General features: G+C 36.3%; 1 protein-coding gene across 2 annotated transcripts; it reads right to left on the reverse strand.

Moving 5' to 3' along the window:
* Positions 1-15315: 15315 nt before the first annotated feature.
* On the reverse strand, positions 15316-23097 carry LOC141491989 (uncharacterized). 2 transcript variants are annotated; one of them, XM_074192675.1, is made up of 5 exons: positions 23055-23097; positions 22843-22930; positions 18316-18408; positions 17639-17941; positions 15316-16772 (listed from the first exon to the last, which is right to left on the reverse strand). In XM_074192675.1, the coding sequence occupies exons 3-5, from the start codon at positions 18344-18346 to the stop codon at positions 15337-15339; spliced, it is 1770 nt and encodes a 589-aa protein (XP_074048776.1). In that variant the 5' UTR covers positions 18347-18408; positions 22843-22930; positions 23055-23097; the 3' UTR covers positions 15316-15336. The 2 variants fall into 2 exon arrangements, with proteins under 2 accessions (XP_074048776.1, XP_074048775.1); XM_074192674.1 differs by having other exon boundaries at positions 22843-22946; positions 23055-23069.
* Positions 23098-23655: the final 558 nt, after the last annotated feature.

A 23655-nucleotide genomic window follows, 5' to 3' on the forward strand; every position in this document is an offset into this window, starting at 1 on the left:
TCCAGAACTATCAGATAAAAGAGAAAATCCTGCAAGCAGCCAGAAAGAAACAATTTAAATATCAAGGAACCACAGTAAGGATCATGCAGGACCTGGCTGCATCAACTTTAAGGAATCGAAGGGCCTGGAACAAGATATTTCCAAGAGCACAGGAGCTTGGAATGCAGCCAAGAATCTACTTTCCTACAAAGCTGAGCCTTCACTTCCAGGAAAAAGATGGACATTTAACAAAATGGAAGAATTCCAAAAATTTCTGATGAAAAGACCAGAACTAAACAGAAAATTTGGACATCAAACAGGAGGTTCAAGAGACACAAGAAAAGGTAAAAAAAAGGGGGGGGCAGTAAAAGGAAAAAAATGCAATCCAGTAAGTTGAAATTGGCTAAACCCCAGGATGGGGGTAAAAAAAAAGATTCTCATAAACCTTGAGAAATGTAACTCCAACAGAGAGAATACACCTAGCCAGAAATGATGGACATTCATGACCTATCCATAAGACCACTATCTAATGGGATGCAACTGGCTTTAACCCCACTTGGGAGAAAGACTCTAATAACTCTCAGGAATTTTGACTCTGTTCGACAGAATGTACAGAACTAGAAGGGACAGACACTCAGAATTTTCTATGACTTAGACAGAAGGATCTTAAAAAAACACTACTGCTCTAAAAAGGGGGAGAGGAAAGAGATGGGAGGAGGGAGGGGATTGAAGGGGGTAAATCTCATTGCACTAAGAGGTACAAAAAATCTATGGTAATAGTGGGGAAGAAGGGAGCAGAGGAGAAACACCTGAATCTTCTTCTCATCAGATTTGGCTTAAAGTCAACCTACACATACTCAGTTAATTTATAAAACATCTAACCTTTCAAGTATTAAAAGGGGAAAAGAGGAGGGGGGACAGAGAAAGGGAAGGGGAGTGGGGGAAATAACAAAAAGAAGGGAAAGGAAAAGTGAAAAAAGAAAAGGGGAAAGAAAGGGGAGGGTGTGATATAGGAGGGCAAAAACACTGAAGGGGGTGGTTTTCAGAAACAAAAGACTGGGGAATATGGATAAAAGGGGAGGGGGAAGGAAGAAAAATACAAACAGAAGGAAGATAGCACAGAGGGCAATAAAGAATTAATAATCATAACCTTGAATGTGAATGGGATGAACTCTCCCGTAAAACGTAAGCAAATAGCAGAGTGGATTAAAAACCAGAATCCTACAATATGCTGCTTTCAAGAAACTCATTTGAAGCAGAGACATACATATAGAGTAAAGGTAAAAGGTTGGAGCAAAATATATTTTGCTTCAGGTGAAGTAAAAAAAAAGCAGGGGTAGCAATCCTTATCTCAGACAAAGCAGCAGCAAAAATAGATAGCATTAAAAGAGATAAGGAAGGAAACTTTATCCTACTAAAAGGTACCATAGACAATAAAGTCATTTCAATATTGAATATATATGCATCCAGTGGGACAGCACCCAAATTCTCAGAGGAGAAGCTGAAAGAATTACAGGAAGACATAGACAGAAAAACTCTACTACTGGGAGACCTCAACCTCCCACTATCAGATCTAGATGAATCAAATCATAAAACAAACAAGAAAGAAATTAGGGAGGTAAATAGATTGTTAGAAAAATTAGATATGGTAGACTTATGGAGGAAACTGAACAGGGAAAGAAAGGAATATACCTTTTTCTCTGCAGTACATGGAACTTACACAAAAACTGACCATGTACTAGGACATAAAAATCTAATGATCAACTGCAGAAAGGCAGAAATAGTGAATACATCATTCTCAGATCACAATGCAAAAAAAGTCAAAAGCAATACTGGGCCAAGGAGATATAGACCCAGAACAAATTGGAAACTGAATAACCTCATTTTAAAAAATGAGTGGACCAAAAAACAAATTATAGAAAGAATTAACCATTTTATCCTAGATAATGATAATAATGAAACAACATACCAAAACCTATGGGATTCGTTCAAAGCAACTCTCAGGGGATATATTATAGCTCTAAATGCTTATATGAATAAATTGGAGAAAGAGGAAATCAATGAACTAAGCATGCACCTAAAAATTTAGAGAAAGAACAAATCAAAAATCCCCAATTAAGTACCAAATTAGAAATTCTAAAAATTAAAGGAGAAATTAATGAAATTGAAAGCAAAAAAACTATTGAATTAATAAATAAAACCAAAAGTTGGTATTATGAAAAAACCAATAAAATTGATAAACCTCTGGTCAATTTGATTTAAAAAAAAGAAGAAAACCAAATTGCTAGTATCATAAATGAAAAAGGTGAACTCACCACCAATGAGGAGGAAATTAAAGTAATAATTCGAAATTATTTTGCCCAACTCTATGCCAAAAAATTTGATAATCTAAATTAAATGGATGAATATTTACAAAAATATAAATTGCCCAGGTTAAATGACAAAGGGATTAAATACCTAAACAACCCTATCTCAGAAAAAGAAATTCAACAAGCCATTACTGAACTCCCTAAAAAAAAAATCTCCAGGGCCTGATGGATTCACAAGTGAATTCTACCAGACATTTAAGGAGCAATTGGTTCCAATCATATATAAACTCTTTGGAAAAATAGGGAAAGATGGAACTCTGCCTAACTCTTGCTACGAAACCAATATGGTACTGTTACCTAAACCAGGAAGAGTTAAAACAGAGAAAGAAAATTATAGACCTATCTCCCTGATGAATATAGATGCAAAAATCCTAAATAAAATACAAGTCATCACAAGGATAATACATTATAATCAAGTAGGATTTATTCCAGGAATGCAGGGTTGGTTCCATATTAGGAAAACTGTTAGTATACTCAATTATATCAACAACAAACCTATCAGGAAGCATATGATCATATCAATAGATGCTGAAAAGGCTTTTGACAAAATACAGCATCCATTCCTATTAAAAACACTATAGAGTATAGGAATAAATGGACTGTTCCTTAAAATAATTAGCAGTATCTATCTGAAACCATCAACAAATATTATATTCAATGGGGAGAGGCTAGAGGCATTCCCAATAAGATCAGGGGTGAAACGAGGGTGCCCATTATCACCACTACTATTTAATATTTTATTAGAAATGTTAGCAGCAGCAATTAGAAAAGAAAATAATTAAAGGAATTAGAATTGGGAAGGAAGAGACAAAACTCTCACTCTTCGCAGATGACATGATGGTCTACCTAGAGAATCCCAAGAAATCATCTAAAAAACTACTGGAAACAATTAGCAATTTTAGCAAAGTTGCAGGTTATAAAATAAACCCTCATAAATCCTCAACTTTTCTATATATGTCTAGCAAGAAACAGCAGGAAGAGCTAGAAAGAGAAATCCCATTCAAAGTAACCTCAGACAATATAAAATATTTGGGAGTCTATTTGCCAAGACAGACTCACAATCTTTTTGAAAACAATTATAAAACACTACTCACACAAATTAAATTAGATTTAAATAACTGGGCAAATATCAACTGCTCATGGATAGGTAGAGCTAATATAATATAAATGACAATTCTACCAAAACTAAACTATCTGTTTAGTGCCCTACCAATCAAAATTCCAAAAAAATTACTTTAACAAGTTAGAAAAAATTATAAGTAAATTCGTATGGAGAAATAAAAAGTCAAGAATTGCCAGGAGCTTAATGAAAAAAAAAGTGCAAAAGAAGGTGGCTTAGCCCTACCCAGTCTAAAATTATATTATAAAGCATCAGTCATCAAAACTGTTTGGTACTGGATAAGAAATACAGTGGTGGACCAATGGAATAGACTAGGTGTAAAAGCAGGAGAGGATTATCATAATCTGCTGTTTGATAAACCCAAAGAGTCTGGCCATTGGGATAAAAACTCCCTCTTTGATAAAAATTGCTGGGAAATGTGGAAGTTAGTATGGAAGAAACTGAGATTAGACCAACACCTCACACCCTTTACCAAGATAAGATCCAAATGGTTACAGGACATAGACATAAAAAACAATACTATAAGCAAATTAGAAGATCAAGGACTAGTCTACCTGTCAGAGCTATGGAAAGGGGAACAGTTTACGACTAAGGAAGAGTTGGAGAACATCACCAAAACCCAATTAGATGATTCCGATTACATTAAATTAAAAAGGTTTTGCACAGAGAAAACCAATGTAACCAAGATCAAAAGAAATATAGTAAATTGTGAAACAATCTTTACAATTAATGATTCTGACAAAGGACTCATTTCTAAAATATACAGAGAACTGACTCATATTTTTAAAACAAAAAGCCATTCCCCAATTGACAAATGGTCAAAGGATATGCAAAGGCAATTTAGAGATGAGGAGATCAAAGTAATCTATAGCCATATGAAAAAATGCTCTAAATCATTAATTATTAGAGAAATGCAAATTAAAGCTTCTCTGAGGTACCACTTCACACCTCTCAGATTGGCCAGTATGACCAGGAAGGATAATGATCATTGTTGGAAGGGATGTGGGAAATCTGGGACACTGTTACACTGTTGGTGGAGCTGTGAACTCATCCAACCCTTCTGGAGAGCTATTTGGTACTATGCCCAAAGGGCAACAAAAATGTGCATACCCTTGGACCCAGCAATACCACTACTGGGTCTATACCCTGAAGAGATGAGGAAAAAGGGCAAAAACATTACTTGTACAAAAATATTTATAGCAGCCCTGTTTGTGGTGGCAAAGAATTGGAAATCCAGTAAATGTCCTTCAATTGGGGAATGGCTTAGAAAACTGTGGTATATGTATGTCATGGAACACTATTGTTCTATTAGAAACCAGAAGGGACTGGATTTCAGGGAAACCTGGAGGGATTTGCATGAACTGATGCTGAGTGAGATGAGCAGAACCAGAAAAACACTGTACACCCTAACAGCTACATGGGAGTGATGTTCAACCTTGAAGGACTTGCTTATTCCATCAGTGCAACAATTGGGAACAATTTTGGGCTGTCTGCAAAGGAGAGTATCATCTGTATCCAGATAAGGAGCTGTGGAGTTTGAACAAAGTGCAAGGACTATTCCCTTTAATTTAGAAAAAAAAAACAGACAGCTTATTGTCTGATCTTGTTACCTCTTAGACTTCTCTTGTCTTTAAGGATATGATTTCTCTCTCATCACACCCAATTTGGATCAAGGTACACCATGTAAACAAAGTAAAGACTGACAGAGTGCTCTCTTTGGGGGGGGGGGGGAAGCAAGATTGGGGGGAAAATGTAAAACTCAAATAATATCTTTAATAAAAATAAATTTAAATTAAAAAATCTTCCCTTCCCTTTTATCAATCCCTTAGTCCCTTATCTTTCACTTTCCCAGTCCCCTCTTCCCTACAGATTGTTAGATTTTTAAACCCAAATGGGAATATATTTTATTCCCTTCCTGGGGTAAATCTATTGAATAGAATTTACTCAGCATTCACATTCTCCCTTCTTTCCCTCTAAAATTATAAATCTGTTTGCCTCTTCCCTAAGTGCTTTTATCACTCTAGTATTATTAATCAGGTATCATCAATCACAGTTTGATTATTTGATTGCTTTGTCAAGATATCAGCACAAATTGTTTACTTGATTGCTTGATAAGCAGCATTGACTCAAATTGCATCAAATTATAATTATAATTATTTTTTTACTTTACCCTCTTTTTCCAGTATCTTTCAAGTACAGACAATCCTCCTCTCAAGCCAAAGTATTATCCAAAGTCCTATCATTTCTTGAACTATTTATCCCCACCCCCCACCCCCCCGCCTATTTTCTTTCTCACTTTACCTCTGGCCCTTCCCATCCAGGGTACTTAACTCCCTTGTTAAGTGAAGCACTGGTTAATTCAAGTCTTGATCTAATTAACAGAATCTTGAAGATCTCTAAGTAAAGGGGGCTCTGGAGCCTGAAAATTTTACAAATGATTTTAAGTAACAGAGACATTGTCTCAGGTTCTTGCAGCTTATGATGCCCTCATTAGACAAGGTGCTTAGCACCTTGTGATTAAAGTGAATCAAAGTACAATGAGGTACTCTTGCTTTTTTTTTTTAGGGGCTTTTTGTCTCAAACATAGTTATGTCATCTTGGTCCTCTTCAATTGAGATACAAGAACCAATTATACCCATATCCTTTAGGTTCATTCTCTTCAATTATATACTACCCTCTAATTATCTTTAGAAAAGCAAAGTTTTGGGGTGGCTAGGTGGTGCAGTAGATAAAGCACTGGCCCTGGAGTCTAGGAGTACTTGGGTTCAAATCTGGTCTGAGACACTTAATAATTACCCAGCTGTGTGGCCTTGGGCAAGCCACTTAACCCCATTTGCCTTTCAAAAACCTTAAAAAAAAAAAGTAAAATTCTAAAGAATTAGAAGTGTTTTATCTTCCCTTTTAGGATTGTATACAATTTGATAGTTTGTTTGAAAGTTTCTTTTTTTCAGTCCCCTTTTCATTTACCTTTTTTATGAAACTCTTTGGTCATGTATTTGGTGATTGAATTTTCTGTTCAGTTCTGGTATTTGTGTCAGGAAGTCCTTGATTTCATTGAATATTCATCTTTTTCCCTTACAGTATATGCTGAATTTTGCAAGGTAGTACATTCCTGGGTTGTAATCCCAGATCCTTAGTTCTCCAAAATATGGTTTTCCAGTTCTTTCAGTCCTTCATTGTTGAGGCTGATATGTCCTCTATGAGTCTGATTGTGTTCCATATATATATATATATATATATATATATATACATATATATATATATATATATACATATATATATATAAATGTATATATATGTATATATATATATATATATATATATATATATATATATATGAAATTTTTTCTTTTTGCTGTTTGTAATATTCTCCTTTATTTGAGGGTTCTGAAATTTGGCTATTACAGCCCTTGGAGTTTTCATCCTGGGGTCTCTTTCTGGAGGTGTTGCGTGGATTCTTTCAATGGTTATATTGTTATCTTGTTCTAGTAGATTTGGGTAGTTTTCCCTTATAATTTCCTGCAAGATGTTTTCCAGGTTCTTTTGTTGGACCAGGCTTTTTTTTGATGCAGTCTTATAGCCTTGTAAATTCATTGGTTTCTAATTGTTCAATTCTAATTTTTAGGATTTTATTTTTCTTAAATTAGCTTCTGTGTTTCCTTTTCCAGTTGGAAATTTTTACTTTTAATGGAGTTGATTTCTTTGGTCAACTGTTCACAATTTTTCCTGCATGACTTTCATTTCTTTTTTCCATTTTTTTCTTCCTCTCTTCTTTGGTTTTTAAATTCTTTTTTAAGCTCTTTAATGAGCTTTTGTATTTGAGTCCAATTTATAGACTGTTTTGATACTTCTGTGAATGATTTGTCACTGCTTTCTTCTTCAGACATAGCATTGCTGTCATCTTTATCTTTTAGAATATTTTTCTATAGTGAGCGCTCTTCTAGCTTTTTTTTGCTCATCTTTGTTGTTGTAGTTCTACTCCTGGGGTATATGGAGTATAGATCCAAGCTTTTATTTTGCTGGGGCTGGGGTCTGATTCCTGGATCATTGTTGGCCAAGATGTTACCTATGCAGTCCAGATCTTGCCTTTGCAGAGGTTTTTGTTTCCTCCTCTATGTCCAGGTTTTGACTTAACAGAGGATTATTCCCAACTCAGTCCTGTGTTTTCAGGGTTCAGACTTTGTTTAGGGTTGGGATCCTCCCTGCTGGCTTGCTATCTAGCTGCCAAGACCTCTGTTATTATCAGGTTGTTTGGACCTGGATTTCCCTACTCTCCCACCTCCTGGACTTAACTTCACCTTTTCCCCCAAAGAGACAGACCTTCACTGAAGATTCTATATGGTCTACAGTTGAAAACTTCTTTGAATATTTTCTTTTTCTTGGTGAGATCTGTAGTGTGAATGTCAAAATAGAGGCTTCATTTATCTTTGGTAGGGAAAGGCTCAAGGAGCATGTTAGCTTCGTTCCACCATCTTGGCTCCACCCCAGAAGTCCATTGCATCTTTTAAATTATTTGTGGGATGAAATGGAAACTCTGCTCCAAGACCCATTTATTATCTCATTTGTTTCTGTGGGGATGGAAGCAAGGGAGAAGTGATTGCCATAAGTTATGTAAGGTGATTTTCCCAATCTTTTAGAATTTTCTGAGGACAAGGAAGTTTCAAAGTAAATTGCATGGCCTTGTGTTATATTTCAAAAGAGTAGCCATAAGTTATGTATGGTGATTTTCCCAATCTTTTTAGAATTTTTCTAGAGACAATGAAGTTTCATAGTAAATTGCATGGCTTTGTGTTAGATTTCAAGAGAGTGGTAAAAAATTAAAATAAAAATTAAGGGGGTAGGGAGGAGGTGGGGGGAGGAGGTGGGGAAGGGGATCCAGGAGCTAACAGAGGGGGAGGAGGAGAAATGCCAGAGAAAAGCCAAGAACTTTCTTAAGCTCTCCCAGCTTCCATCAGAAACAACATTAATCAAGCTTCTAAACAGATTTTGGAGCAACAGAATGACAGAGTATAGCATTTTCTAACTTAAGATTCCTTGGAAAGACTTCAGAAAAAGTTTGTCTCACTCAGATGGAGGCAGAGCTTGGTCCAGCACAGAGAGCAGAGACCACCATAGGTAGGTGTAGAGGAAGTCAGCTGAAGGCTCTAAGTCACAGCAAAGATCCACCACTAGGCCACTCCCACTACCCCAGGTCTTGGCTGAGTAGGCTACCTACATAGTAGGTCAGCAGTGAGGAGTCCAAGACTGGGGGTCTAAGGCAAATGGAGAACCTTGGGCAGCTGGCACTACTAGGCCTGGCTAAGCAAGTTACTAGCTTGATATACCTTGAAAAGTCTGTGCAGTCTCCCCCAAAACAAGAAGGTTGGGACATAGCCACCTGTGACCCAGGAGAATTATTCAAAACAAGTAAGAAAAGTCAGAGAAAAACCCTAACCATAACTTTAATAATAAGGAAGATCACAGCATTGTCTAAGAAGATGGCAGGAAAAAGTATGACATGTGAAGCCTCAGAGGGAAATATGAATTGGTCTCAAGCCCAAAGGGTCCTCTTGGAAAAGGTCAAAAAGGATTTTAAAAATCAAATAGAAAAACTGGGGAAAAAAACCACAAGATTGATAAATGGTCAAAGGATATGAACCTGCAGTTTTCAGATGAAAAAAAATAAAACTATTTATGATCAGATAAAAGAATGCTCTAAAGTATTGTTGATCAGAGAAATGCAAATTAAAACGACTCTGAGGTACCACCTCACACCTATCAGATTGGCTAAAATGACAAAGAAAAAGAGAAAATGATCAGTGTTGGAAAGGATGGGGAGAAGATGCGACATTAATGAACTGCTGGTGGAGTTATGAACTGATCTAGTCATTCTGGAGAACAACTTGGAACTATACAAATGTGCATGCCCTTTGATCCAGCCATACCACTACTAGGTTTGTATCCCAAAGAGATCCTAAAATAGTGGAGAAATCCCCATATGTATAAAAATATTTATTACCAGCTCTTTTTTGGTGGTAAAAAATTGAAAAATGAGGGGGTGTCTATCAATTGGGAATGACTGAACAAATTGTGGCATATAAATATGATGGAGAACTATTGTTCTATAAGAAATCATGAGATTTCAGAAAAGGCTGGAAATACTTACATCAACTGATGCTGAGTAAAGTGAGCAGAACCAGAAGAATATTGTACACATTAATCACAACTATGATAGACTTGGCTCCCCTCAACAGTTCAGTGATCAAAGTCAATTTTTTTTCTTTTTAATGAATTCATTCAACTACATGCAAAGATAGTTTTTAGCATTCATTTTTTGAAAGATTTTGACTTTTTTCTCCCTTCCTTCCCTTCCCCCTCCCCTTGATAATGAGTAATCTGATATATGACTATGCTAAACATTTTTCCATATTAGTCATGCTGTGAAAGAAGAATTGGAGCAAAAGGTGGGGGGGAACCATGAGAGGACAAAAAATAAAACCATAAAACAAAATTTTTAATGGAAGATATTATATTTTGATTTGCATTCAGAATTCATAGTTATTTGTCTGGCTGTGGAAGATAGTTTCTATCACAAGTGCTTTAGAATTGTCTTTGATTATTGTACCAGCAAGGAGAACTATCTCCATCATAGTTGTGGGATCAATGACAACTCTAAAGGACTTGTGATAGAAAATGTCTTTTACAGCTAGACAAAAGACTTTGGAGTGTGAATGCAGATCAAAGCATACTATTTTCACTTTTTAAAACTTAATGCTTTTTTCTTTTTCTCATGATTTTTTCCCTTCTTTCACTATGTGAGTAATATGGAAATATGTTAAACATGATTGTATAACCTTTATCAAATTACTTGCTGTCATGGGGAGGAAAGGGAGGAAGATAGAAAAATGTAGAACTCAAAAGATTACAAAAAGATAAATGTTAAAAGTTATCTTCGCATGGAATTGTAAAAATAAAATAACATTCAAAATAAGGACAAATGAAAAGAGGCATGTGTATTTATCCTCAGTCTCAGGAAGAAAGCAGTAAGTACAATCTTTTTTAATACAGTGTCTAGCACATTGTAGGCATTTAATAATTGCTGTCTCACTGACTCATGTTGAAGGCATGAACTCTGAGACATGGAAAAGGTAAAAAAATTCATTTTCCTTTAGCTAGGCATAATAACTAAGAGAAGAGGAATGAGGAAATATGTCCTAAAACTGTCCAAAGGGCTCTTTTCTGTGCTAGCCAGTATTGTTACAGTAGTTGCAAAAAAGTGCTACAAGTGGCAATTTGGAGGCTGATGACAGGAGGCAATTAAGCAGTCAGACAGCCCACAGCACAAACAAAAATCATCAAATGCTAGCCTGAGAGAAGAAATGGATTGGCAGCTACAAGAGAATCCAAGCAGAAACTCAGGAACCGCAGAGGTAGAACCAGGAGCAACAATGAGGTACATCTAGATGGTGAGACACAACATTGTTATCTCAGACAGAAGACCTCCTATACCCCTAGAGCTGAGTTTTCAAATGATTTTTCTCCTTCCCATTGGCATTTGAATTTGTGGAAGATTGCCTTCATCTAATTCAACATTTATGCAAATAAACCAGAAAATCAGAAACCAGAAAGTCTTTGACTTCAAGGAGCTTACATTCCACTGGAGGATATAATATGTCCCCAAATAAAGTAATTTAAGGTATACAATGACTGGTGCTAATAGAAATGGTTTCATGGAGAAGGTGGCATCTGAGCTCAGTCTTGAAGACAGGATTCCAAAAGGTTAAGATGAAGAGGAATTCCAGGGATTACAATGGCCCATGCAAATGTGGAGTCAAATAATGTGAGTTATGAATGGAAAAATTGGGTAGAGTTGGATGATAAAGAGTCTTAAGATCAGGTTAAGAAATTATTTAAAATTTTTCATTCTTACTCTCCAGGCCAATAAGAAACAATTGCAGGTATTTGACTGTGTAGGTATAACACCTTCAGAACTGGATTTTGCTTATTATGGCATCTGTGTAAAGACTGGAGAGGTGATTGATCGGAAATGAGAACGCCAATTAAAGAAGACATTATAGGACTTAGACATAAATAACAATACTAAAAGCAAATTAGAAGATCAAGGACTAGTTTACCTGTCAGATCTATGGAAAGGGGAGCAGTTTATGACTAAGGAAGAGTTGGAGAATATCACCAAAAACCAATTAGATGATTTCAATTACATCAAATTAAAAAGCTTTTGCACAGATAAAACCACTGTAACCAAGATCAAAAGAAATGTAGTAAATTGGGAAACAATCTTTACAACTAATGATTCTGACAAAGGACTCATTTCCAAAATATACAGAGAACTGAGTTATATTTTTAAAACAAAAAGCCATTCCCCAATTGACAAATAGTCAAAGGATATGCTAAGGCAATTTATAGATGAGGAGATCAAAGCAATCCATAGCCATATGGAAAAAAGCTCTAAATCATTAATTATTAGAGAAATGCAAATTAAAGCTTCTCTGAGATACCACCTCACACCTCTCAGATTGGCCAATATGACCAGAAAGGATAATGATCATTGTTGGAAGGGTTGTGGGAAATCTGGGACACTATTACACTGTTGGTGAAGCTGTGAAGTCATCCGACCTTTCTGGAGAGCAGTTTGGAACAAAAATGCAACAAAAATGTGCATACCCTTTGACCCAGCAATACTACTACTGGGTCTATATCCTGAAGAGATGATGAAAAAGGGTAACAACATCACTTGTACAAAAATATTTATAGCAGTCCTGTTTGTGGTGGCAAAGAATTGGAAATCCAGTAAATGTCCTTCAATTGGGGAATGGCTTAGCAAACTGTGCTATATGTATGTCATGGAACACTATTGTTCTATTAGAAACCAGGAGGGATGGGATTTCAGGGAAGCCTGGAGTGATTTGCATGAACTGATGCTGAGTGAGATGAGCAGAACCAGAAAAACACTGTACACCCTAACAGCAACATGGGAGTGATGATCAACCTTGAAGGACTTGCTCATTCCATCAGTGCAACAAGTGGGAACAATTTTGGGCTATCTGTAAAGGAGAGTGCCATCTGTATCCAGATAAGGAGATGTGGAGTTTGAACAAAGTTCAAGGATTATTCCCTTTAATTTAGGAAAAAATATATCTTATTGTCTGAAAAAAAAATCACACAGCTAGGTAATTATTAGGTGTCTGAGGTCACATTTGATTTCAGATCCTCCTGACTACAGGGCCAGTGCTCTAGCCACAATGCCACCTAGCTGTCCCTAAAAATATATTGCATTATTTTGAGATTTCTATAATAATGATAATAGTATTTCCAGTGTCCTAAATGTTATAATATAAGAAATACTGATAAATGTAAGAGCTGAGATTATTAAAGGACAGATTTTCTCATAAAAGAATTGTGATTTTAAAATTGTGTTACGACTTTATTGGGTTTTCTCTGACCAGTTTTAATTAGCTTGATCTGATAGGAATTTAAAATAGTTTCTACAGTAGCACAGGCCACTACATGCCTCCTAGTGACTTTTATAGTTATTGCAAATGGGGGTTTGAGAGACCTGGAATTCTTTGAAAGGAAAATCCACCTGGGGTTTAAAAAAAAATGGGATTTAGCAAAAGAATTTGACTTAAAATGGTTTGTCTAAGTATGAAAATTGTGAATTTCTTCATTTGAGTTATTGGGGCATGTAGTAGATGAAACATTTTGGGCAGGGAAATATGTCTTCTAATTAAATAGATCCCTCTGCACTGACCATGTATCTTACAATGCTCAAAACTATATATGCCTTACCCTCATTCCATTTTTCAAGTTCTCAAGAAGAGGTCAATAATCTTTTAGTAAAGTACCTTGCCCTTTCTCAACAAGAACTCCCCCCCCCCCCCCCACCATAAGGCAAACCTGTTTAACAAAACAATGGATCCCTGGGTTAGCTTGAAAAGATTAAATCTATGAACTACAGCCCTTCATCTCCATTTCCTTAATTACCTCATCTGTGAATTGAGTATTTGGGGTTTCTTTGAGCATTTTACATAGGGAATATAATAGAAAAATCTAACCCTGTTGCAAGAGGATCTGTATTGCAAATTCTGGCAAAATCCCTGAACAAAATGGGGTATAATTATGTAATTATAATTGTCGAAATTGCCTCATCTTTTTATATATAAATTAAGGTGGAAGATATACAGCAAATCAGTCAGGGTTTATACAAATGGACCATTGATGTGGGATTATTTATGATAAAAGTTCATGAAAGTCCCTTTCTGTAAATTTTTTCCCTGTAAATTAATTCACTGTAATATTAATCTATTATTGATGATAATTTTGATTAATAAAATGAGGGACAGTGAAAAAAAAAGAATCCATTATAATATTCCTGGCAAAGGTGATAAAGGGCTAAAACTGTGTAATAGCTATATTAGTGGAGAAAAGGAGGTGTACATAAAATATAAAGAGATAAAAATCTTTAAGACTGGACAACTGAATGAAGGGTTAAAGGAGAGAAAAAAGTCAAGTTTGATTTCAAGTTTATAAAACTGGGTAACAGGATGATTGTGATTTTGACAAAATCAGGGAAGTTGGGAGAATCTACTTTAGGCAGGAGTTTCCTCATGTTATCCTAATGATTTCCAAAGGGCATATGGGAATATGTGAGTACTACCAAATAATACTCATGATTTGCATAAAAATAAGTATTGAGAACACTGCAGCAGATGATAATGCCAAGAAAAATATTTTTAAAACTTGTTTAAAAAAAATTTAATAATCATGCTTGATACATTCAAAGAATGCCAGCATTCATTCTACCAAGAAATATCTTTTAGTAATCCAAGAGATCCAAGGTAATGAAAGGAAAGAAATAAGGCTGGAGGTTGAATGAACAGTTAATGGTATAAGCTGAATCATTTTTGTCCCTTTTTCAAATAGGTAAGTACAAAGAGAGAGCAAGGGCAGGGTCTTTAAATTTGCTTACTTCAGAAACCGTTACTGAATTGGTATATAACCATACAAATAATTCCACCTCTTCACATGACCCAGATGGATTTATGGACTCCCTGTGACAAGCTAATCTGTGAAAGCCTTCCAGGTTGCAGAACCTCTGAAGTTAATCAGAAGAAACCTTTAAAGTGTCTGATCATTCTGTCAATGAGGCAGTGTTTGAACACATTTAGTATTTCAATAAAAGAGTTTTTTTTAGATCTCATCAGAAGAAACTCATTTTCAGGGGCAGCTAGGTGGCATAGTGGATAAAGCACCGGCCCTGGAGTCAGGAGTACCTGGGTTCAAATCCAGTCTCAGACACTTAGCTGTGTGGCCTTGGGCAAGCCACTTAACCCTGTTTGCCTTGCAAAAACCTAAAAAAAAAACAAAACTCATTTTAGCATGTCCAGTATTGCCTCTCCTTGGGTGACTTCAGAACCAGGTTTGAGGTATCAAGACTGAGAGGGAGGAGAATTCTATAATTTGAGGCTTTAGCAGACAAATGTTTTCCATACTACTGCCAAAAGAATCATACAGTAGTTTTATCTCCCTTAAGAGCTATGAACAAGTTTTGTTTTTTTGTATTTTAAAAGAGGTATACATGGGGTTTGGGATTGGGAAGGTCAGTATAAAGAGGATGAACACCACAAATTCTTACCAAGCCTTACCAATGCTTTCTGCCATCTAGCTTTTAGAATATGGTATATGCAGTAAAGAACATAGAAGCTCTTCTCCCTGATTCTTTAGGAAGATGCATTACTAGATACCTCATAAATACAAGGGGATGGGGAGCAAGGTTCAGTAATTTTCCATTTTATAGCAAGGAATAACAAAATGAGACACAAGTTTCAGAGATCTACAGAAACCTAATTATTTTAGAATGATGGTTTTTTAATTTACGTTTCTCTTCTTTTTAAGTTTGTCTAGTAGAGTTCCTACAACATCCTCATTTCTACTCACTTCTTCTGTGGGGGTGCTGAAATTCATAGAAATTTTTCCTTTAAATTGCTGATTTCCAGATTTTTTTTTCCCATGTGGTTGATCACCTTTAGCAAGTATAAAGCTGAGCCAAGTCATCCGTTTTGGTAGCTGACAATCAATTTTTGATTTAAGGGGCAGAGTGTGAGGAAAGGAAGATGAAGTTGCAGGTGTAAACTGTGAAGAGTCCCAAAAGGCACCTGTCTTCAACTGGGGAACTTTGAGAACATATTTAATACCCATCTCATCCTTACAAGTTGGCATAGGACTTGGCATAACTACTAATTGTGCTCCATAAGGATCTTTTATTCCATTTACATGAGGACAACCATATGGAATCCAAGAGGCACAAGCTAAGCAGATAGCATAAGTTGTTGATAAATGTGAGTCAGGTTGAGTATTATGATATCCTCTCATTCGCCTCAGGAGAATCTGCTTTTGGATATCATTTTTTATTTTCTCCCGAGGAATAGAATTAATGATACTTCTGAAAAATTCTTTGGAGATAGTCCCACCATCCTCAGTAGCATATATTGAATGAATATCTGTGAATGACTTTAAGGACTCTGCCTGACTTTCCAGGGACTTGTGATAAAGATCAGGTGAAACAACCTCAGTTGGGTAGTGAGGGTTCAGGGTACCCCTCAGGTTTGAAGAAGATTTCTGGTGGTCAGATCTTGGGGAAAGAAGATGCTGGTTGTCAGGGTTTGGTATATCCTTAGAATTCTTTTCCAGATTTGTTGGAGAGAGATCTTTATGATCAGTCTGGTTGTCAGGACTAAGTCTAAGGGTATACTGATGCTCAGCACTTGGTTGAGCCTCTGGTGGATGGTCAAAATCTGAAGTTGTAGTGCCATGGTCAGAGACTGGTATTGTCCATTCCATTGAATTGAAAACTGGTGAAGACTGATCCTGGTTGCCAGGGACTTCTTCACCCTTGACTTTTTGGCACAGACTCAATGAAGGTATTGGCTGATGTTCTGAACTCTGTACTATCTGCACCCAGTCATCAGAATCCAGGGTGGCCTTAATTTGGTGAGTGGAAACCAAAATACCTTTGGTCCTGTGGTCTAAATTGTTTTCACCCTTATACTGGTGGGCACAATCTAATATAAGTTCATCCCTGTCATTAGTTCCTGATGCAATCTCAGGTTGGGAGATGGGATTTGGTGAAGTTGTTTCCTTATGGTTTAGATTCATTGATGCATCACTAGAATGATCCAGATGTATTTTAGGAGTTTCAAAATGTTCAGGTTCAAGTAGTTTCTTGATCTCATTATCTGGACCTGGTATAGGCTCATGCTGGCAGCAGGTGTCTGATATAGTTTCAGACTGTTGCTTAAGGTGCACTGTAAAATGAGATTTATGTTCTGGGTTTGGTAGTGTATCAACCTTTTGACCAGGGACTAGTTGAGGTGACACACAGTAGTTGAAATGTAAAACCTCAGTCGGGTGGTCAGGACTCACTGAACTTTTAAACTTTTAGCCTGTTGATCAGAAACTAGTGAAACTTTAGCTAAATTGTAGGATACTGGTGCATATGTTCCCTTGATCCATTTGCAAAGGGTTATCAGTGGAGCCTCAGCCAAATGTGTATTGTGGCATTGGAAGGGTACTGAGGTAACCCTGAGCGAATCTGAGTCATGCCTTGGTGGCAAAGTTGTCACTCTGGCCTGATGATTTGAGATTGGGGTTAGCACAGTCATAGCCATTGGAGTCAAAGGCTCCAATGGAGGACATTTTGATGGCACAACTATGAATCTAACCTGGTGACTGGGTTGTGATGACAGCATAGTTGTGATCTCGGGATAGTTATCTGAGCATGAAAATGACATAGCTTCAATGTTTTGGTGGTCGAGGCATCTAATTTGGGAAGTAGCCCAATCCCAATTTCTTGAGCTCAATGATGATTGGGGATTGAGATATGGTAATACTTTATTTGTCACTTTGGCCTGGTAGTAAGTATATTGTGAACATGGAATTGGAACTCTGGTCTTAGGGTCAGGGCATGATGGAATTGTGGACCAATTACTCAGGTATGATCAAGCCTCAGATTTGTTATGACAGCCTTGGGGAATCCTGGGAAGGTGGACAGGGCTAGATGAGGTCTTAGGAAGGGGGGCAGGGATCAAGGGAGTCTGGGTCCAGTGATTAAAACCAAAAAGAGGTGTAGCTCGGTATTCAGGGCATGAAGAGGTAATAATGGTGTCTTTACCCCAGTGTTTCAAGTGTGGTGAAGGCATAATTGTTGCTTGCGTCTCCAGATGTGGTAACAGTGCCACGTGCTCAAGATGGGGTAGTAGTATAGTTGTAGCCTTTTTGTGGCACGATGAGGGTAGAGTTGTACTTTTGCAGGGAGGATTCACTGACATTTTGGTTTGAGTCTGGTATAGCTTAGCTCTGGACAGATACTCTTCAGTGATTGATGGCATTGACTGGTGAGTGTAACATGGTAATAGTACCATCTTCGACTGATGATAAAAGCCCCTTTGAGATACTGGTGCTTTTGATGAAGAGACTGTGTAAATGAGGATAAGGAAATACCATATTATAACATATATGGAAAAGAAAACTATGAAATAGGACTAATCATGGAATAAAAGGGAGAAAGGAAGCACTACCTAATTATTTTTAATGTTATTACATTACTTCACTTGATCCTCACAAGAACTTGTTGAGGCACACAGGGAATTTTTTTTGTTTATCCCCATTCTACTGATAAGGAAGCAGGTTCAGAGCTATTAAGTGATTTATGGATCATGTGATAACTGAGGCTATAGTTCAACACTCCTATTTCTCGTGGGTCAATGACCTAATCCAAATAGGCAGGGACAGAAATTAGGAAAAAGTATGATGGAGTCATTTATGAAATGGCTAAAAGTCAAAGCTCACCATTTGACAATGTCTTCTGCCTTTTCCCCATTGATGTGTTGGAAATTTTTTCTTTGAGATACGTTAACAAAAGAAGCGAAGAATCCAGATGACCTCATAAAGGCAAATGAATGATTATCTTTAGAATTTGACCCAAATACTACATGAATGTTTTTGTTTTTTGTTATTTTTATTTTTGCTTTTAAATACAGGGCTTTTTGTTTCCATCAATGGGATTGTTAATAGAATAGTTAGAATTGTGCTATATCATCATCTCAATACTAACCCTCCTACAAATAGGGAAAAGGTGAAGTGAATTATGGTCTTTGAATAACCCCATGGGTCTCTAGATTTTTTTCTGACTCCTATGAAAATAAGTTCTAAAAACCTTACTTATATTCATTTGTAATTGAAATGAAAATGATTGAAATACTCCTTTTAATGGGAATAAAATACTTCAACCAAAATAATGAAATCCTATTATGAAGGATCATTCTTTCTCAGTCTACCATAACTACATCAATTTATTTAAAAATAACTTCCATGGGACGGCTAGGTAGCATAGCGGATATAGCACTGGCCCTGGAGTCAGGAGTACCTGAGTTCAAATGTGGCCTCAGACACTTAATAATTGCCTAGCTGTATGACTTGGGGCAAGTCACTTAACCCCATTGCCTAAAATTTAAAAAAAAATAATAAAAATAACTTTCTTACCAAAAATGTTCTGGTCAAAATGCAAAAGATAAAATCAATGGCATCTGAAACTATTTGGGTAAGAAAGTTGAATATCAAAAAATTTGGGCTGAGAATTATCCATCTTTCTCAAAGGATCATAGGTATAGGCTTTAGAGGTGGAAAGAACCTTCAGTCTTCAAATCTTACCCTTATTTGACATATGAGGAAACTGAGGAAAAAAGAAGTCAAGTGATCTTCATGAGATCTCACATCTAGAAAAGATATCTTAGAAGGGATTTGAAACTCAGTTCTTTTGTATTCCAAGTCAAGGGACCTATCTCTTGCATCGTATTTCCTCTAACGCAAGCATCTTCTAAACCTTTCCACAAATAAAATATCCTGAAAACCCACACTGAATTTCCATCACCCAGTTCCTATCTTGAAGTGCTTCTCACCAGAATCAAGAAAAGTAGACCACTGGGGCAATCCAAGTTGTCTTAACTTTCCTCAATAAGAGATAACTAAAGTATTAATGAAGTCCCTATAAAAATAAAATGATTTTTTAAAAAAAGCATTTTGTCCAGAAAAAAAGTGTAATACTCTCTCCTATGTCAATGTCCCAAGAAAAATAGATGCAATCTTTAGAAAATTATACAAGGACAGAGTATCCTTGTTAGTCCATTGCTAGTTCTCAGATCCAGAAGGCACAGCTTTGATATACCCTTACACTAAAAAAGCAACAGTTGGGGTGGCTAGGTGGTGCAGTGGATAGAGCACCGGCCTGGAGTTCAAATTTGGCCTCAGACACTTAATAATTATCTAGCTGTGTGACCTTGGGCAAGCCACTTAACCTCATTTGCCTTGCAAAAAAAAAAAACCCAAACCCTAAAATAAAAGCAACAGTTTTCTATCTGTGGAAGCTATTCACTTCAAGGAATACTTGAACTCTTTGATACTCCTATGACACAATGTTCCAAGTAATAACTCAAAATTTTCTGTGGGTCTAGTTAGATAACTCTTCCCACATCCCCATAGAACTTTTTGACATAACATTACTAAATTCCATCTCTTGATAAAGTGTAAAAGCTTTAAACCCTTAGCAAGAGCCTTAATTTCTATACCTCCTAAAGAATAGAAGTCATCCATTTATATCCCATAGCACTCCTATTACATTTATCTACCATAATTTGTCTACTCTTAAACTTTACATGTCTGATGTTAAAGATATTTCCATATTATACATGAAATATTCAATAATTTTGTGAAAATTTTGCACCAGTCAGTAAAGGAAATGTCTTCATTGCTTCTCTTACCATTCAAGAAATGCTATTTTACAATAGTTTAAAATAGAAACAAATAGGAAGGGAAAACTATCATAGGTGAAAAAATAGGCAAAAAGAAATTATTATAGGTTATATAACGGTTTACTTAAGAGAACTCCAGAGATTCCTGAGGAAAATATTAATTGAAACAATGGGCATAGCAAAGCCAAAACTAAATTCTCCTAGTATACTCATTATATAGCCTAGTAGCAATGATTTCAAATCTTAGGAGTATATGTTTTCTTTAAGGCAGTGTTCATAATTTCAGGACTGCTTACTTTCTATTTTAAAAAATTGATGTCTTTTGTTATTTGATTATTACCTACATCACTACCCCCCCACCCATATAAACCTGCCAATGAAACTCAAACATTAAAACAATAAAGCAGTATTGACAGAGGGATCATGTTGAACAATTGTATTCACTATTTTGTACATATAGCTCTGGATCTGGAGAAGACTCAGGGTCAAATGTCATTTCAGTTGTTCAGTAATTTAAGTCTTTTCTGATCTCTTCATGATCTCATTTGAGTTTTCATGGCAAAGATACTGAAGTGGTTTTCCATTTATTTCTCCAGTTTACTTTACAGATGAGGAAACTGAGGTAAACAGGTTTAAGTGACTTGCCCAGGGTCACACAGCTAGGAAGTGTCTGAGGTCATATTTAAACTCAGGAAGATGATACTACCTGACTCCACACCAGGTCCTCTATACACTGCACCACCTAGCTGCCAATTTGTCCACTAATTACTACCTGTGTGACCTTGACCAAGGCCCTTGACCTCTCTGGGCTTCTGGGATAGGTGACCTGAAGAACACTTCCACTTTTATATCTATGCCCCCCCTTAGATCCTTTGATTTCTTTTTGCATTAGAGATTCTATAAATATTTGTTGAATAAACATTAATCATCTACTTCACTTGGTGAGAAATTAAATGTATTATTAAGTTCTGTGGAATATTGGATATGTGTAAAGTAAAAAAAAAAAAAAGAAACATTATACCAGAAGTTTTTCCTTCTGGGAACTGAATTTATATATCCTTGTATTTAGAGAATTAGAGCAAATAAGATTACAAAGGAATGTAGTTTTAGTAGCACTCTCTCCTTCTTATTCTTCTCTCTTTCCTTATCTAGGAAATATCCAATTTGTCACTGTATAAAATGCATAAGATTTCACTCTCATAGTATCACAGATTTATATCAGGAAGGAATCTAATCTGAAACCTTATTTTAACTCTCAAACACTGAAACCCAGATGGGGTAAATTACTCCCCAAAGGTTGCATAGGTAATAGTGACAGAGATGGAACTCAGGTTCTCTGACTCCTATAATTCAATACTCTTTCAACAGTATCAAATGTGCATCTTTATATAGTAGCAGCACTGAAGACAGTCACAGATTATTAGAACATAATCCCTTGGAAGAGCCCTCTATTGCATGCAACTATATTTGTGAGCCTTCAAGAAAAGAATCAGAAGCTCAAAAGGTGGAGGGAATCATCCTTCAACCTTAACTGGTTCAAATATTAGGCCACCCTGTAGGAAAATTTAGCACAACCCACAATTCATCCTTCAAATCAGTCACCAAAACACCATTAATCCATGTGCCTCCTACTCACAAGAAATCAATAAGGGAGGTCCCTGAGAAATCTAATATCACCCAGAATGTGACAATCAGAGGCATGTGCCCTCAAGGAAAGTTGTCATGTGATTTCTGCTTTATAGATTCTAAATAAATTTCTGCTGAAGACTGGAAAGCTCTTTCCCCATAATCTGAATATAAACTGTAACTGAGAGCACAAGAACAAACTTTTTTGTTTTCTTTTCCTAAAATATTTTATTTTATCCTTAATGCTAGCTAAGGCTAATTTATTGACTCTTTTACTGCCCACATCTATGCTTATTTACTCATCTAGCATGTCTTAAACTCACTTTAAAAATGTCCTTGTCTTTCCCATTAGAATGGGAGTTCCTGGAGGATCCAATAAAAGGAAATGTATTTTTGCCTTTCTTTGAATCCCTAGTATTTAGCAAAATGTCTAGCACAATGTGAACTTTTAATAAATATTTAATTTTTAAAAAGTATAATCATGTGAAACCTTCTACACACACTCTCCCTGATTCTTGCCTGTGATTTAAAATCATAAGAGATTAGATTGAGTTTTGGAAGGGGCCTGAGACACTAAACCCAACCCTCTCCATTTCCTGATGAAAATAATAAAGCCCAGAGAGAAACTTGTGTATAGTCACACAGATTATGACACAGCCAGGATTTGAGCTTTGACTCTAAATCTGAATCTCTTTCAACTGCATATCTGATCTAGTTTTGAGATTTCCTTGTTTTGGGTTTGCAGAATGGCCAAAAGAAAAAGGAGCTGACAGCTGAAGCTTTCCCTGAGACACCTTTAGTACTTTGGAGGTATACCTTCAGTCCTTTCCTTCTTCCATTCTTGACTCCAACAGAATGTGTATCATATTTGTCCTCGAATGCCTCCAGTGACCCTTATGCCCCTCCTCCCCTATATTACCCTCATCCCAAAAGGATCTCTTACCAATAAAAAATTCAAGAAGAACAGGAGACAGGGTATTTCAGATATCCCCAAGATCAGAAAGATTCTAACCTCAGTGGCAACTATTTTCCTGTAAGAAATAAAACCTTGATAAAAATGAAACAAAAAAAAACTAAGAAAAATAATCAGTTGGTTTAGGAAAATTGTCTTCACACTATGTAGATCAGCTTAGATACAATTCTTTAGGCACCTACCTTATGTATCAGGACTGATCTTTTGATCTCTTGTCCCAATAAGTGACCCTGATATTACTCTGACATCATAGAGCATCAGCTGTTTTGTCTACCAGTAATCCAAGTGACCTCACTCTATTTCTAAGCAGCCACTTGGCACAAAGGGGATTTAGGAAATATGTCAAGAGGGATTCAGGATTATAGATTCCAGATCTATCTAGAAAAAACTTAGAAGTCACCTAGTTCAACCTCCTTGTTTTATAAAGGATATGGAACACATGTAGTGTTGCCCTGCCAATTTCTGGCTGGGCAGAATGACCACATGATTTAGTTCAGGCCTGACAAACTTGAATTATTTGGAAGGATTTGGTGATTTTCTTGCTTTGCATTGAATAAGATGAATCAATGATTAAGTTCCTTTTTAAAAGGAATAGCTTTGGAAGTACCCAACTTCCTCAGCACTGAAGCAGTGCAAATGTCAGCTAAAAAAAGAGACATGACAGCTCAGTAAATGTCTTGTGGCTTCTATTACTCTAATAAAGAAAAAGAGCCCTATACAGATAATGATTTACCCAAGGTTATACAAGCAGAACGTTTTGTATACATGATTTGAAACCAAATG

Source organism: Macrotis lagotis, chromosome 6, assembly GCF_037893015.1.
Source record: "Macrotis lagotis isolate mMagLag1 chromosome 6, bilby.v1.9.chrom.fasta, whole genome shotgun sequence".
Taxonomy (NCBI): Eukaryota; Metazoa; Chordata; class Mammalia; order Peramelemorphia; family Peramelidae; genus Macrotis; species Macrotis lagotis.